This window comes from Rosa chinensis, chromosome 4 (genome assembly GCF_002994745.2).
Source record: "Rosa chinensis cultivar Old Blush chromosome 4, RchiOBHm-V2, whole genome shotgun sequence".
Taxonomy (NCBI): Eukaryota; Viridiplantae; Streptophyta; class Magnoliopsida; order Rosales; family Rosaceae; genus Rosa; species Rosa chinensis.
This window is the reverse complement of record NC_037091.1, coordinates 22,931,524-22,944,041: the sequence shown is the minus strand read 5'-3', so window position 1 is coordinate 22,944,041 and position 12,518 is coordinate 22,931,524. Positions and strand designations below refer to the sequence as shown.

Below are 12,518 nucleotides of genomic sequence, written 5' to 3'. Positions count from 1 at the left end.
GCAAGAGGAATTTTAGGTCAAATTCCTAACAGCAAGAACATCATATTTAGGATTTGGTTTCTTAATACCACATTTACCACGAGTGAGCATATTATGCAAAGTAGAAGTAGCACCTGGAACATTATGTTGAACTCCACTGGGCGGTGGTGAAGTAGTTGATAATGCAGGTAAGGGTGATGGGGAAGGTGCTGGAGGAATGGTGGGTGATATTGGGGATGTTGGAGTTATGGATGGTCTTATGGATGATGGGGAGGGAGGAGAAGGTGAGATAATAGTTTGAGAAGGGGGGCTTCAAGTGCAGGTGCAATAGCAATAGTCTCACAAAAAGGAAAAGAATTTTCATTAAAGTTGACATGTTTTGACAAATAAACTCTACCTGTAGACAACTCTAGACACCCATATCCATGATGATTGAGGGAATAACCAATAAAAATACACTGCTTGGACCTAAGAGCTAACTTATGATCATTATATGGACGTAAGCAAGGAAAGCAAGCGCAACCGAATGTGCGCAGATAATCATAAGCAGGGGCATATTGGAATAATTTTTCATAAGGAGAAGAAAATTTTAAAACACAAGCTAGTGGGCAACCTATTTATGAGATAGAGCAGTGTTTAAAGCCTCAACCCAATATTGAGATGGCATAGATGCATGAGCAAGTAAGGTAAGTCCAATATCAACAAGGTGACAATGTTTTCTCTCTGCATGCCCATTTTGTTCAGGATGGTGTGGGCATGAAATTCGATGGTTAATGCCTTTGGAAAGTAAAAATTGTTTAAAGTTTCCATTAACATATTCACCCCCACCATCAGTTTGAAATGATTTTATGGTGCAATTGAATTGATTCTGAACATAAGCAAAGAAAATAACAAAGATGGAATAAATTTCATGCTTAAACTTCATTGGAAAGATCCATGAATATCTAGAAAAATCATCCACAAACAAAACATAATATTTGAATCCTTGAATTGATAATTTGGAAGATGACCACGCATCAGAATGAACTAGTTCGAAAGGAAAATGAGAAACAGACTCGGACAATGAAAAAGGCAATTTTGTAGACTTGCCCAATGGACATGATGAGCAAAAGGACATAGAACTGGATTCTAATAGAGGTAAAACCTCTTTATTTAAAAGTTGCTTCAAAATAGGCTGAGATGGATGACCAAGCCTCAAGTGCCATACTTGAGCATTGACTTGAATACCTAGAAAAGCAAGAGGACTTCCACGAGAAAAGCATATAGGATAGAGACCATTGCTACATTTTCCCTAGAAACGCGTCTTCCCTGTCACTAGATCCTTCACACAAAAATGATCCGGGTAAATTAGTAAAAAATAATTATATGTTGTTGTTTTTGTTTTGAGTCAACGAAAGTTTATATATTTTTGTCTTTGTTTTTACTGTAAGGCCACAATTTTCTGTTGTTTGAGTGGGAAATAACTAACAGTTAACTGTTAGTTAAACTACTAACACAAGACAATTATTTGTTGTTGTACATTCATTTAAGATACAATTATATGTCGTTGTTTTTGTTTTCAGTCAAGAAAAGTTTATATATTTTTGTCTTTGTTTTTATTGTAAGACCACAATTTTCTGTTGTTTGAGTGAAAAAATAACAATAGATTGTTCCTGAATTCTATTGTTCTTAAGTAGCTCCAACAACATATTTTGGCTTTGATTTAGTGGTGGTTGCATGGTATTTCAGATGTCACATTCGTATTCCTATTAGGATGTAATCTAGAAACTACACAATTGGCATATATTATTCAATATGTCATTACAACCAACAGATACATCCATAATTGTTTCATACATAAACCTAATGAGCATCAGCTCAATAAACATAAGGCAAAAAACTACTATCTAGAGTAACTATACTAATCTAGAGAGATATGTAGCAGAAGCTTTAATTTAGCCAATTATGTAACAGCTCTGATTCTTTAAGAGGATAATCCTCTCGATATATCAGCTAATTGAGGCATCAAAGTTTTGAAGAGAAGACAACCATTGTTCCATATAATTCTTGCAATCTGCAGACAACACAAACACAGAAATTTAGAGAAGATGACATATTTCAAGAGCGAAACTTAGTATAGATCGAACCACAGATCACATTGCAGCTGCCTTATACTCAGAACAAGGATCGATACTTGTTTACATTATAACTATAGACATTCAATTAACAAAGCTAACTGTGAGCACAAAAAGTGAAGCTAGAAATGATAATTTGCCAAGGATTATCATATTCAAGAAAAGAAACAAAAAACCACAACCCAGCTACCAAAAACAATGCAACAAGCTTGCAAGCTGGAAATAATTTCTATAGTTACAGAATTTCCAAAATATATGTTCTTTTTTTAACATAATCTCAGACTAAGGGGAGTGTATTCAATTCAGATTTTAGAAGATTTAGTTTGAGTTTTTATAATCAATGGATTTACTTAATCCATGGATTGTTTAAATTCTATATGGACTCTGATTGATTCTAATGGATTGATTTACTAGTATTTGTTTAGATTTTATAAGTTTTTATGATGTCTTTGGTAGGTTAATTTTTTTTTTTATATTTAAGCAATGGATGTATGGATTCAACTAGAATGCTATATCAATGACAAAAAAGTATGGCAATCTACCATTGTTTATGTTGTGTATAATGATATATGAACAATTAGAGAAAACTAAACGGCCAAAATGTTACACAAAAAATTATGACATAATTTATTTCATATCTAATTTACAAAAGAAACATGTGTGTATATATCACCTTAACAATATCATTGGAAGTGAGCTTAATTAGCTAGAAGGATTAAGGCTTCCTCTAGAGCTACAGTGATAAAAAAAAAAAATTATTAGATGAGAGCAGAGGCAGAGGATGATAGTGGGAAAATAGGTCTAAGGTAAAATGGATGAGTGTCACCTATTGAGGGCTGCTTCTTCATTTTTTTTAAAAAAAAATTTTGGTCAAGTGCTTCTTCATTTTTTGAGTGAGATAGAATCCATCAAAATCTCTTGGGAAGTGATTGGATTATTTAGTATAAAAGGCATTATAAAATCCTCCAAAATCTAATATTTAATGAAATCCTTAAAAATCCGTATACTTCTGAATATGAGCAGATTTTTTTTTTATCAAGAAGAACGTCATTAATAATGAACTGCTTACAACGAGTTTGGGCAACATCTCTACAACAGAAATGGCCACTAGACTTCACACTGGAACTCTATAATGACAGACTCAAATCTTACACTACAACTATATGGCAAAGACAACAAACGCAGGAGCAGTGAATCTTTGACATCTCACCTCTCATCTAGCCAAAAAGAACCCTGAAACTAGACAACTCACGGGTGTCGATACTAACTCACCACCCAGAGTCCACCAGACTAGCTTTTGATCGACCAAGCCAACACTCATTGTGACCTAAACCCAACCAAAAGGATTGTCGGACATGCAGACTTGGGACTAAAATGAACCCAACACCGTCACCACCCTATTTCAACACCGTCAATTCACCACTACTCCAAAAAGCCATCGTCTCCAACCCAAAACCAGACAGGAAAGACCCACTAGAAGGCCAAAATGCTCGTCTATGGCATTGCCAGACATTTCGCTGACCCAAAACCAGAAAGGAATGTCCCACTAGAAGGCCAAAGGGAAGATTGTCATTGCCACATCCTGTAGTGCCTTATTACCAACCAAAAAAAAAAAACCAAGTCCTAAAATACTAATAATAGTGGCCCACCAACAAGGACCCAAAAATACAACCCCATCCCAACAAGCAGCAAAACGACGCCCAATCCACAGCCCAAATTTCCGGTGCTTCATTGACATCGATCACCGCCGGCAAGTACGACTTCATCGCTGCGCCTCACCTACGTTCACCCAGTATCACCGATTGAGATCAATTTGCCCACCCCGAAGTCCAACAGCCAACAGCAGCCATCATCCTTGACGAATCGCCGCCATCATCAGGCCATCCTCCCGTCCGAACCATGGAACCACGCCAGCCCATTCGAACAAACCCATTCCCAGATCGGTTTGAAGAGACCCAATCTAGATCGGACTGATCTGGACAGAGAAGATCTGCTCTGCCGTGACCACGATCCCCCAGCATCATCCTTCCATCCTTGCCTTGCCATGGAAACGTACGATCTCCGAACCACGCCACCATGAACCCAGCCGACTCCGACCACACCCCACCAATATGGAAGCCCGCGAATCACTCTAGAGAAACTAAGAAGAAAGCAAAGAGCCCCTCCCGGATCGAGATGCAGCGGCAGATTCGCCGGCTACGACTGCCGGGAGAGCCAACCACGAGATCTGATTTCTTTTCCTTGGCGCGTGAGGCGCGTTCTAACCCTAACTAAACATCAATGCATAATATGAGCAGATTTGAGTGGATAATTTTAAATCTTAATTGAATACATTAAGATTTTAACAGACTGTTTAAAATCTCAATTGAATATCCATAGACTTTTAAAATACAAAAAAATCTTGTAGACTCTTAAATGAATACACCCCCCTAAGAAATAATCAATGAAATCTTGCAGGTCCTACCTTGACATTAGGGGGGTGTATTGTATATGGAATTAGTGGAACTTTTAAAGAAATCTATGGAATTTAAAAGTCTGGGTGTATTCAATATAAACTTTTAACAATCCATGAAAGTCTTGAGGTATTCAATTAGGATTTTTAAAGACTTCATGAATTCCACCAAAATCTAGGGGTATTCAATTAGGACTTTTAAAAATGAATAAAAGTAAAGAGGTATTCAAAATATCATTCATACTTATGGAATTAGAAAATCATGGATAATCATGGACTTTGTAGTGTTAACTATACATACCAAACTCCAATAATTTTCCAGCCTCCAGACCAAAGATTTCAAAAAGTCTATCAAAGTTTCCTCTTCAAAAAAAAAAAAAAGGTCTATCAAAGTTCTTCTCTCTACGCATGAAGAAGTTTGTCCTTCATCATCTTTCTTTCTTAATTTTTTGTCTTTTCTCTAATCTATTATGATATCAACCTTTTTTGATACCCAACATGTTCATTGTAGTTATTGAATGTGATTTTTTTTATTTTTTTTTCAATTGTGATACTTCGAACCCTAATAGCAATGAAAATTATTTATGAAACCCTAAAACTCAAATATTGTGGTCTAACCCTAAGACCTTGAATCATACTAAATTTTATCTTATTAATTAATTATTATCTTATTAATTAATTATTCTCATTAATTTGAATTTATATTATGGTTTAAAAAAAAAGGTTGAACAATTGAATTTCAATTGATTGATTATAGATCAAGACATTGACCAATATTGCTACAATATATGTTAATTGGCGAAAACAAAATTGATGAGAATAACTAACCATAAATATCAAGTGATCTATAGATTGTATATTTATGTTGTTGGGAGATTAGGAATGAGAACAAACTCGCTAGACAGACTAACAATCATTTATTTGAGTCAATTTCTATTAGAAGATACTGGAGCATTGAAGAGACAACAAGTTATTATTTTGTTTTGTGTTTGGGCTGCATTTGTTTTTTTTTTTTATATTTTGTACATCATAGGAAATCTGTAGAAGTCATTCATAATAAAGTATATAGATTTTCATGAATCAATAAAAGTATGTTGCTAAAATCAATGGTTTTAAGAAATCCATAACAGTCTATCAACTTTTTAAAGAGTCTGTGGACTTTTCAAAAAGTCTGTCATTTAAAAAAAGTCATTTAAGTAACAACCACAAGTAGGGAAAGAGAAAAATTAAATTCACAATTACAGTTTGCTATTTGGACCTCCCATACTTAGTACACCTCTAATTTACTTTTTAGAATACTTGAAAAGCTAAGTAGACCTCCTTATTTTTACCAAAACACCCTTGAACATGAGATACAACAATCTATTATTGTCTAAAAGTGAACATTTAAATTGATTACAATTTCAGAAATGATGTCTAACACTCTCGTAGACATCAGTCACCCAAAAATTTTGTTTGTTCGTGTCCATTTTTACGTGCATGTTACCATCTTATTCTCTTGAGAACGATGTATATACCTTTGTGTACATCGTGTTTTTTATACGATGTTTACTGGTTTGTCGTACATCGTTTCTTTTCAAATAAACTGATGTGTTTCTTGTTTGTAGACATCACTTCTATTTTTGAACACCTATGTCCTGTATTTCATGGTAAATGGGTTTAATTTATAACAACTGATTTGTACGTTGACAGTAGATAACGGTTTGGTGCTTAGATATCGATGTGCATTGGTTTTGTGTACATCGATTTTGAGGTGACATTTCAATATGTTGATAATGATGAGACATCAGTCCAGTTTTAGGTACTGATTTCTAATCTCTGAATTGACATCGTTTTCTTTGACATTAGTGTTTTGTTCCCCATTTATATACATCAGTTCATATATATAAGAATGATGTGCAAATAATCATCTAGCTGGTGGTGGTTGGAAAAGATCTAGAAATACATTTATCATCATCCAAAAAATGGGGCTTTCCATTAATTTTCTCATCTTGATTCATGATTCTACATAATTCACAAAATAAAACCCCAAAACCTACAAAGGCTAGCCCATACACATATTAGCAACCAACTACATCAGTTCTACATATATACACCAAACTTTCCTTCAAAGCAAAAATTAGCCTTTATCAAAATCATGTTAGTAGCCAAAAGTCTTAAACCAAACTCTGCATATAATCAACCACTTCAATGCGCACCTCGTCAATTTGAGCTTGGCTATATGATTTGCGCGTCTTTACTGACCACTAAAAATGTATAAAAGAACATATAAGGTGTTTGGGTTACCGAAATAGAAGCACGCTCCAGGATCAACACTAGTTCTTCAGAAGCTTCGAAACTGGACCAGGCAGCTGCAAAAGAATCAATTCAAATCAAGTCAAAATGTCATCTACCTGCATGTTATAGCACATGAAAGAAAATTGCAGTTTACAATGTATAGTAACCTTGTATGCAGTTGACAATGCAATTTACATAGCCTTCTAAATGCTCCCAAATCGAACAATTGTTAATTAAACTTGTTTGATATTCTTCTTTCCAAGAATTCTTGGGCTTTAATCCTCAATACTTACATAACTCATGAATAATGTGAAGTCGAGACTTTTAACCCATTATCTGACTAATTACTTATTTCAAAGGATAACACCCACTAAAACTTCTATTAGAACATAAGCAAAACATAATTCAGTTACAAAAGCGTAAAAGCCAAATAAAAATCCTTCCCTCTTTTATATTTATCCTTTTTAAGCATATATGTTTAGTTACTGCACACTAAAAGTAATAAGCCATGGAAAATATATTTTTTACCCCCACCCCTTTAATACAATTGACTATCTAGCAGAAGAGGGAATTGACTTTGATTCCCTGTATACGTTTCCGCCAGTAAAGAATAAAGCCCAGCCACTAGCATGTGGTGCTAATATGATTCACATGATCTCCTCATCCTTTCCATCCTATTAATTGAGGCATCCACAAATGCACACCCAATTACATTAAAAGCTGCTTACAATAAGAGAAACAAGAACTAATGCATAAAAAATATCTGTTTTAATCAATCAAATAATAAAACAGTAAGCTAAATTAGAAGCTCTGGTCTATTAGTTGGCGGCAGTCACTAAACCAAAAAGAAGATATAATGATTCTATGGTCCATGTTCACAAAAATTATAAGAAAAGCAAGTGATATTAACCTGAAGATGATGGCAAGTATGAATGTAAAAGCCAGAGTGAGGTTGCTCATAGCTGAAGCAAGAGTTGGCCAACCCCGTTCTGCTGCAGGACCAAAAACAGAGCTATTAAAAAATGAATGAAATAAAAGAGGAACACATGAAATGCAACATAGTTAATATGAGTGTAGTAAGCTATAGAAAGATGATTCAATAGAATAGACACCTACAATTTCTTGGTCATGTGAGGCAAGAATGGAGCATAAATTTAAACAGAAGTTCTTGGTCTCGTGCACCTTAACAGAAGTTTTCTTCTCCTCTTTCAACCCTGGAACAGGATCTGAAGTTCCTTCATTTGCTTTAGCTTTCCTCATAGCTTCTCTCAACCCCAACACAATGAATATGTTGGTTAGAGTGAGAAGTGACTCAGCCCCACCATGTAGCCAATCAACATTCGCCAAGGGCATGCCGTAGTTCACCTTTGCTGTTGAGCCACATAGTCAAAGCAAACAAAGAAGACCTACATCTCAGCAATGTATTATGATGAGAATTCATGAGTTCCTAATTCATCCTAAAGAAGATAATGAACCCAAGACTTTGTATGTTTCAAAGGACAAAGTCCACAACTCCAAAAAAAAGGACAAAAGCTCCATAATAATACAAATCTACCATCCAATAAGATCACAACTCATTTAACCAACACATCAAAACAAATTCCCCAGACTGTTAGTTTGGTGGACAACGCATCTATAACACTTGCACTAAATCAAGTCAGGAAGAGGCAACAATAAGCTCAATGAGACTCAAGAACAAGTATCAGACTCATTGACAATAGTTCCATCTTTAGATTGTAAGTCTATTAATAGTTTAATAGTAGTTATGTTCTCCATTTTAACTTCTTTAATAGTAGTTTAATAGCCACCATTAGCAGAACAAAGATATACCCATTAGACAAAAATTACAAACACCCTCAAAGCTCCAAGCTTTGCACTGGAAACTATACCAACATTGCAGAAATCCCAAAAACAAACACAGAACAGAACACCAAGAATGTTAGAGATTTCTCTTACAGGTCTCTGTTCCCGATCTGACACGATCTCCAATCTCTCTCTCTCTCTCTCTTTCTCTGAGATAGAAATCTCTCTTCTTTTTTTCTGAGAGAAGGGTCTAAATTCTCTGTAGAACAAGTTCTTAATGTTTTGTTAAGAACAAGTTCCATGAAGAATGTTGGGCTTCATGTAGAACCCATATGCTAGAAAGCTATAAATCCCAGTAAATAAATTGTTTTTATCCAAATCCCCAAAGCCCTACCTGGGAGAATCTTAGTACTTCCAATAAATAGTACATCCCCGGTAACCATCTCAGCTACAATATTCAATTTCAAATTACACAAAACACTCAATCAACTAATTGAACCATTAAAATCTCAACTGAATTAAGAAAAAGTATGAAAGGAAATTGAAAGTACCGAAGATGCAGCTGAGGGCCCAAATGTCCGCCAAGTCAAGTAATCTATGGACCCAAGCAAAATCTCCGGCTCCTGGTAACAAAGAGTGACCGTCTTTGACATAAAAACTTGCAAAAGAAAGCGAAAGACTGACTGATCCCATCGCCAATCTTGAGGCTCTATTGTTTCTGGTCAAGCAGCAGATTCTTAGGTCTAGGTTTCGGTGAGGATGTTATTATCGTTACAGTCGTCGACGTCCTTCAGGAGCTAGAAGAAAAACTTTTTAACCAAATCGGACGGCAAGGGTTTGACGGAGACCGTCAGCGACCCCAAATTCTAGCCTCTGGTAAGCCGTTGTCTTCATGATCAGAGATTGAATCGGCGGGTTGAGGAGCAGAGGGCGGAGAAGACCAGAGCAAGGTGGAGAGGGAGCTCAAGATTCCGAGCCTCTTTAATTTCTTCGACACTGACAATCTCAAATCGAGGCCGGGCTCAAGATTCAGAGCTGTTACTTCAATTTTAGATCGAGGTCGGGATCTCGGGGCTTCAGATTCCGCCTAAGAATGGAGGAGGGAGGATTGTGATGGTGAGGAGGAGGAGGAGGATTGGAGCTCGAGTTTAGGAGGAGCTCGAGTCTGGGTTGAGAATGGAGGTCGAGACTGAGCTTAGGGTTTGTGTTCAGTTCTGGGGTCGGGCGCAATTTTTTTCTAAGTGTGAAAGTTTTGAGTTTTAGTCCCCGCTTCTTCATTTCACTTAAAAACTTAGCGCTTTTTGCAAAACTGGGTTCCAGCAAATTTTCAAACAAAACTTTTAACACTGGTCATTTTAAGAACCGATGTTAATGATATACATTTAAATCGGTATTTTCGTAAAACGATGTTAGATTACTTTTTTACATCGTGTGCAAGTCTGACCGATTTAAAACATGTGATGTCTATTAACATAATTCTAGTAGTGATGGTTGACTTTCTATTGGTCTAGACATCATCTTTTGGTAGCTTAAACATGTAGTTGGATGCTAAATGGGTTAAAACTTCACAGCATAGTCCTACGTTCTATAGCATTGCATAAATATATGTGAAGAATCGCAAGGTTCTAGCGACAAATTGTACTTACTTTACTTTGTGTTTGATGAAGATTTATGAAGGAGGCTATAGTAATGGATCTGTCACAAAAACAAAAGATCATAAGCAACTCAAAGCTATGGTAATTGATACTAGCTTGGGTAATGACTTGGATGATGAAGCAGGGAGACTAGCTAAGGTACTGACTGACATAGATCAAGCCTCTCAAGCTTGGCTATTTGGGTGGATGCCCTTTTCACTTGCCACCTTTCTGATTCTTGGTGCACTGCTGATCTGTCACACATGCAATGAGTACCATTGTTGCATCATTTGTTCAGCTCGGTATTGAGGTTGACAGGTACATCAATGATCAACCTTTAACAGGTATTGCTATGATCACTGGTATGAGCCATCAAATTCCACAGTACAACGTCACTTGTGGAAGTTGGAAGACATTTCAGGCTTGAGGTCAAGCCTGTTCTTTGAGCGGGTGGAAATGTTACGACTCTATCTTTGTACATGGGCCATCATTGTTGTTTGGGCATATTTGGGCTTTTCCTTACATGAGTCCGCTACCTCTAGAGTATTTCTCTGCTTAAATAGCTAATAATAAGAATTGTATGGAGATATCAAATTATTGAATCAGTTTTATTTGCTTAGTTTTTTCCTCTTGTTTTCCTTCTTTCTCTTTTGCAACCATGTCAATTCTGGGCGTGGATCCTGGGGATCCTAACACTCAATAACCTGCAGAAAACTATGAACATCAAAAGCCCAAAAATATAATTGGCATATCAAAGCGAAGCATGTTCATCCCCAATCTGAGAGAAACACCAAAAAGTGAAATGCAAAGAAGATGAAGGGAGAGATGAGAAAGTATCTATCCACCGGAATCACTGGAGGATAGGCTTTGGCTTCGACATCAACATCGACTGGTGCTTTTAGCCATGTGGGAAAGGATGAAGAGGACGGAGATTTCACGAGAGAGATGGGGAGCTGTGAGTGTTGGGCGTCTTGAGAGAAGAGATCGAGAGGTTATGAAATCAAATGGAACCTCCTTTTCAATTATAAGAAAAGAGAAAGACTCATACCACAAGCCAAGATTCTCCTCTCCATCTCCTCTTGCGTCTTCTTTGCCTGAAACCCAGCAAATAAACAAGCACAAAACCCTAGAGAATCAACCGCATATCTTCAATTTAAACAAACCCAAACACATAGAGAAAGAGAAGAGGAAACTAGTACCGATTGGTGAGCATATTCGACTGGGTGAAAGCCAGTGAGGTTGCTTTGACGCTGTTAAGACCATAACGGAGCGTATCATTCGCATAACTCAATCCCTCTTTTCAGTAGAACGAAAAACCCCCAACTCGATTGGTGAGAACCCAATCCCATTTTTAGCAGAATGAAAAACCCCAAATCGAACCCAACTCGAACCTAATCCGAACTTAAAAGATGGTGGGAAGATGGTGATTTGTGATGCTAAGTTTTTTGAGAAGTTGGTGAGCACAAATCTAGGTTTTGCTTGAAGTGAAGAAAAGCTCGGGGTTTTTCTCTCAGACATGAAAAACAGCTAAGGCACTAACTTTGTTTAAATGTGCCCTCAGTTGTCCAAGGCATTAAGCAATACCTTTGTTTTCTTTTTTTTAGTTCCTTAGACAACATATAGATACATTTACGTTGTCTGAATTGCTACATAGTTAAGGGAACAAAAGATGGAAATTTCCTGCTCGTGCAATCAAAATGACAGTTTTGGCGCTTAGGCTAGGCATTTTTCATTCACACAACAGAAATAGTTCATTATGTTGTAGGAAGTTGCAAGCATGACAAACCATTGATGCCAAATTTGCTTGTTTTGGGGGCGAATGAATGTCATTTTGGAGACTTCTCCAATTTTTGCCACTCACTTGCACAAGGCACATTAAAAATCATTGTATGATGATTTGCAAGTATACTCCTACAACACAAGTAACTAAACTGTTGTACAATTTAGTGGCATCTAGGGTACAATTTGGAGCTAAATTTGAGTCCATCTAGAAGGGAAATCTGCCGCAATTTTTTTTTTTATTCACACAACAGATTATTCTTGTAACCATTGTGCAATGACCTTCTAGATAAAAACTTCATAATTTTAACCACCTTATACAACGTAAGTTATGTTGTCTGATTCACTTTCTTTCATCACCCAACACTTTTTTTTTCGTTGTGCAAAAAGTGTTGTGTGTTAAGGTTTTTGGTGTAGTGTAATAAAGAAAGCTATCAAAGGTTGGTAGGAAAATTGATATACTTATCAAACACACGACCT

General features: G+C 36.4%; 1 protein-coding gene across 1 annotated transcript; it reads right to left on the bottom strand.

The window, feature by feature from the left end:
* Nucleotides 1–2,008: 2,008 nt before the first annotated feature.
* Nucleotides 2,009–9,986, bottom strand: LOC121053037. The gene is made up of 5 exons (XM_040519355.1): nucleotides 9,177–9,986; nucleotides 7,935–8,192; nucleotides 7,733–7,814; nucleotides 6,832–6,896; nucleotides 2,009–2,032 (listed from the first exon to the last, which is right to left on the bottom strand). The coding sequence occupies exons 1-4, from the start codon at nucleotides 9,316–9,318 to the stop codon at nucleotides 6,869–6,871; spliced, it is 510 nt and encodes a 169-aa protein (XP_040375289.1). The 5' UTR covers nucleotides 9,319–9,986; the 3' UTR covers nucleotides 2,009–2,032; nucleotides 6,832–6,868.
* Nucleotides 9,987–12,518: the final 2,532 nt, after the last annotated feature.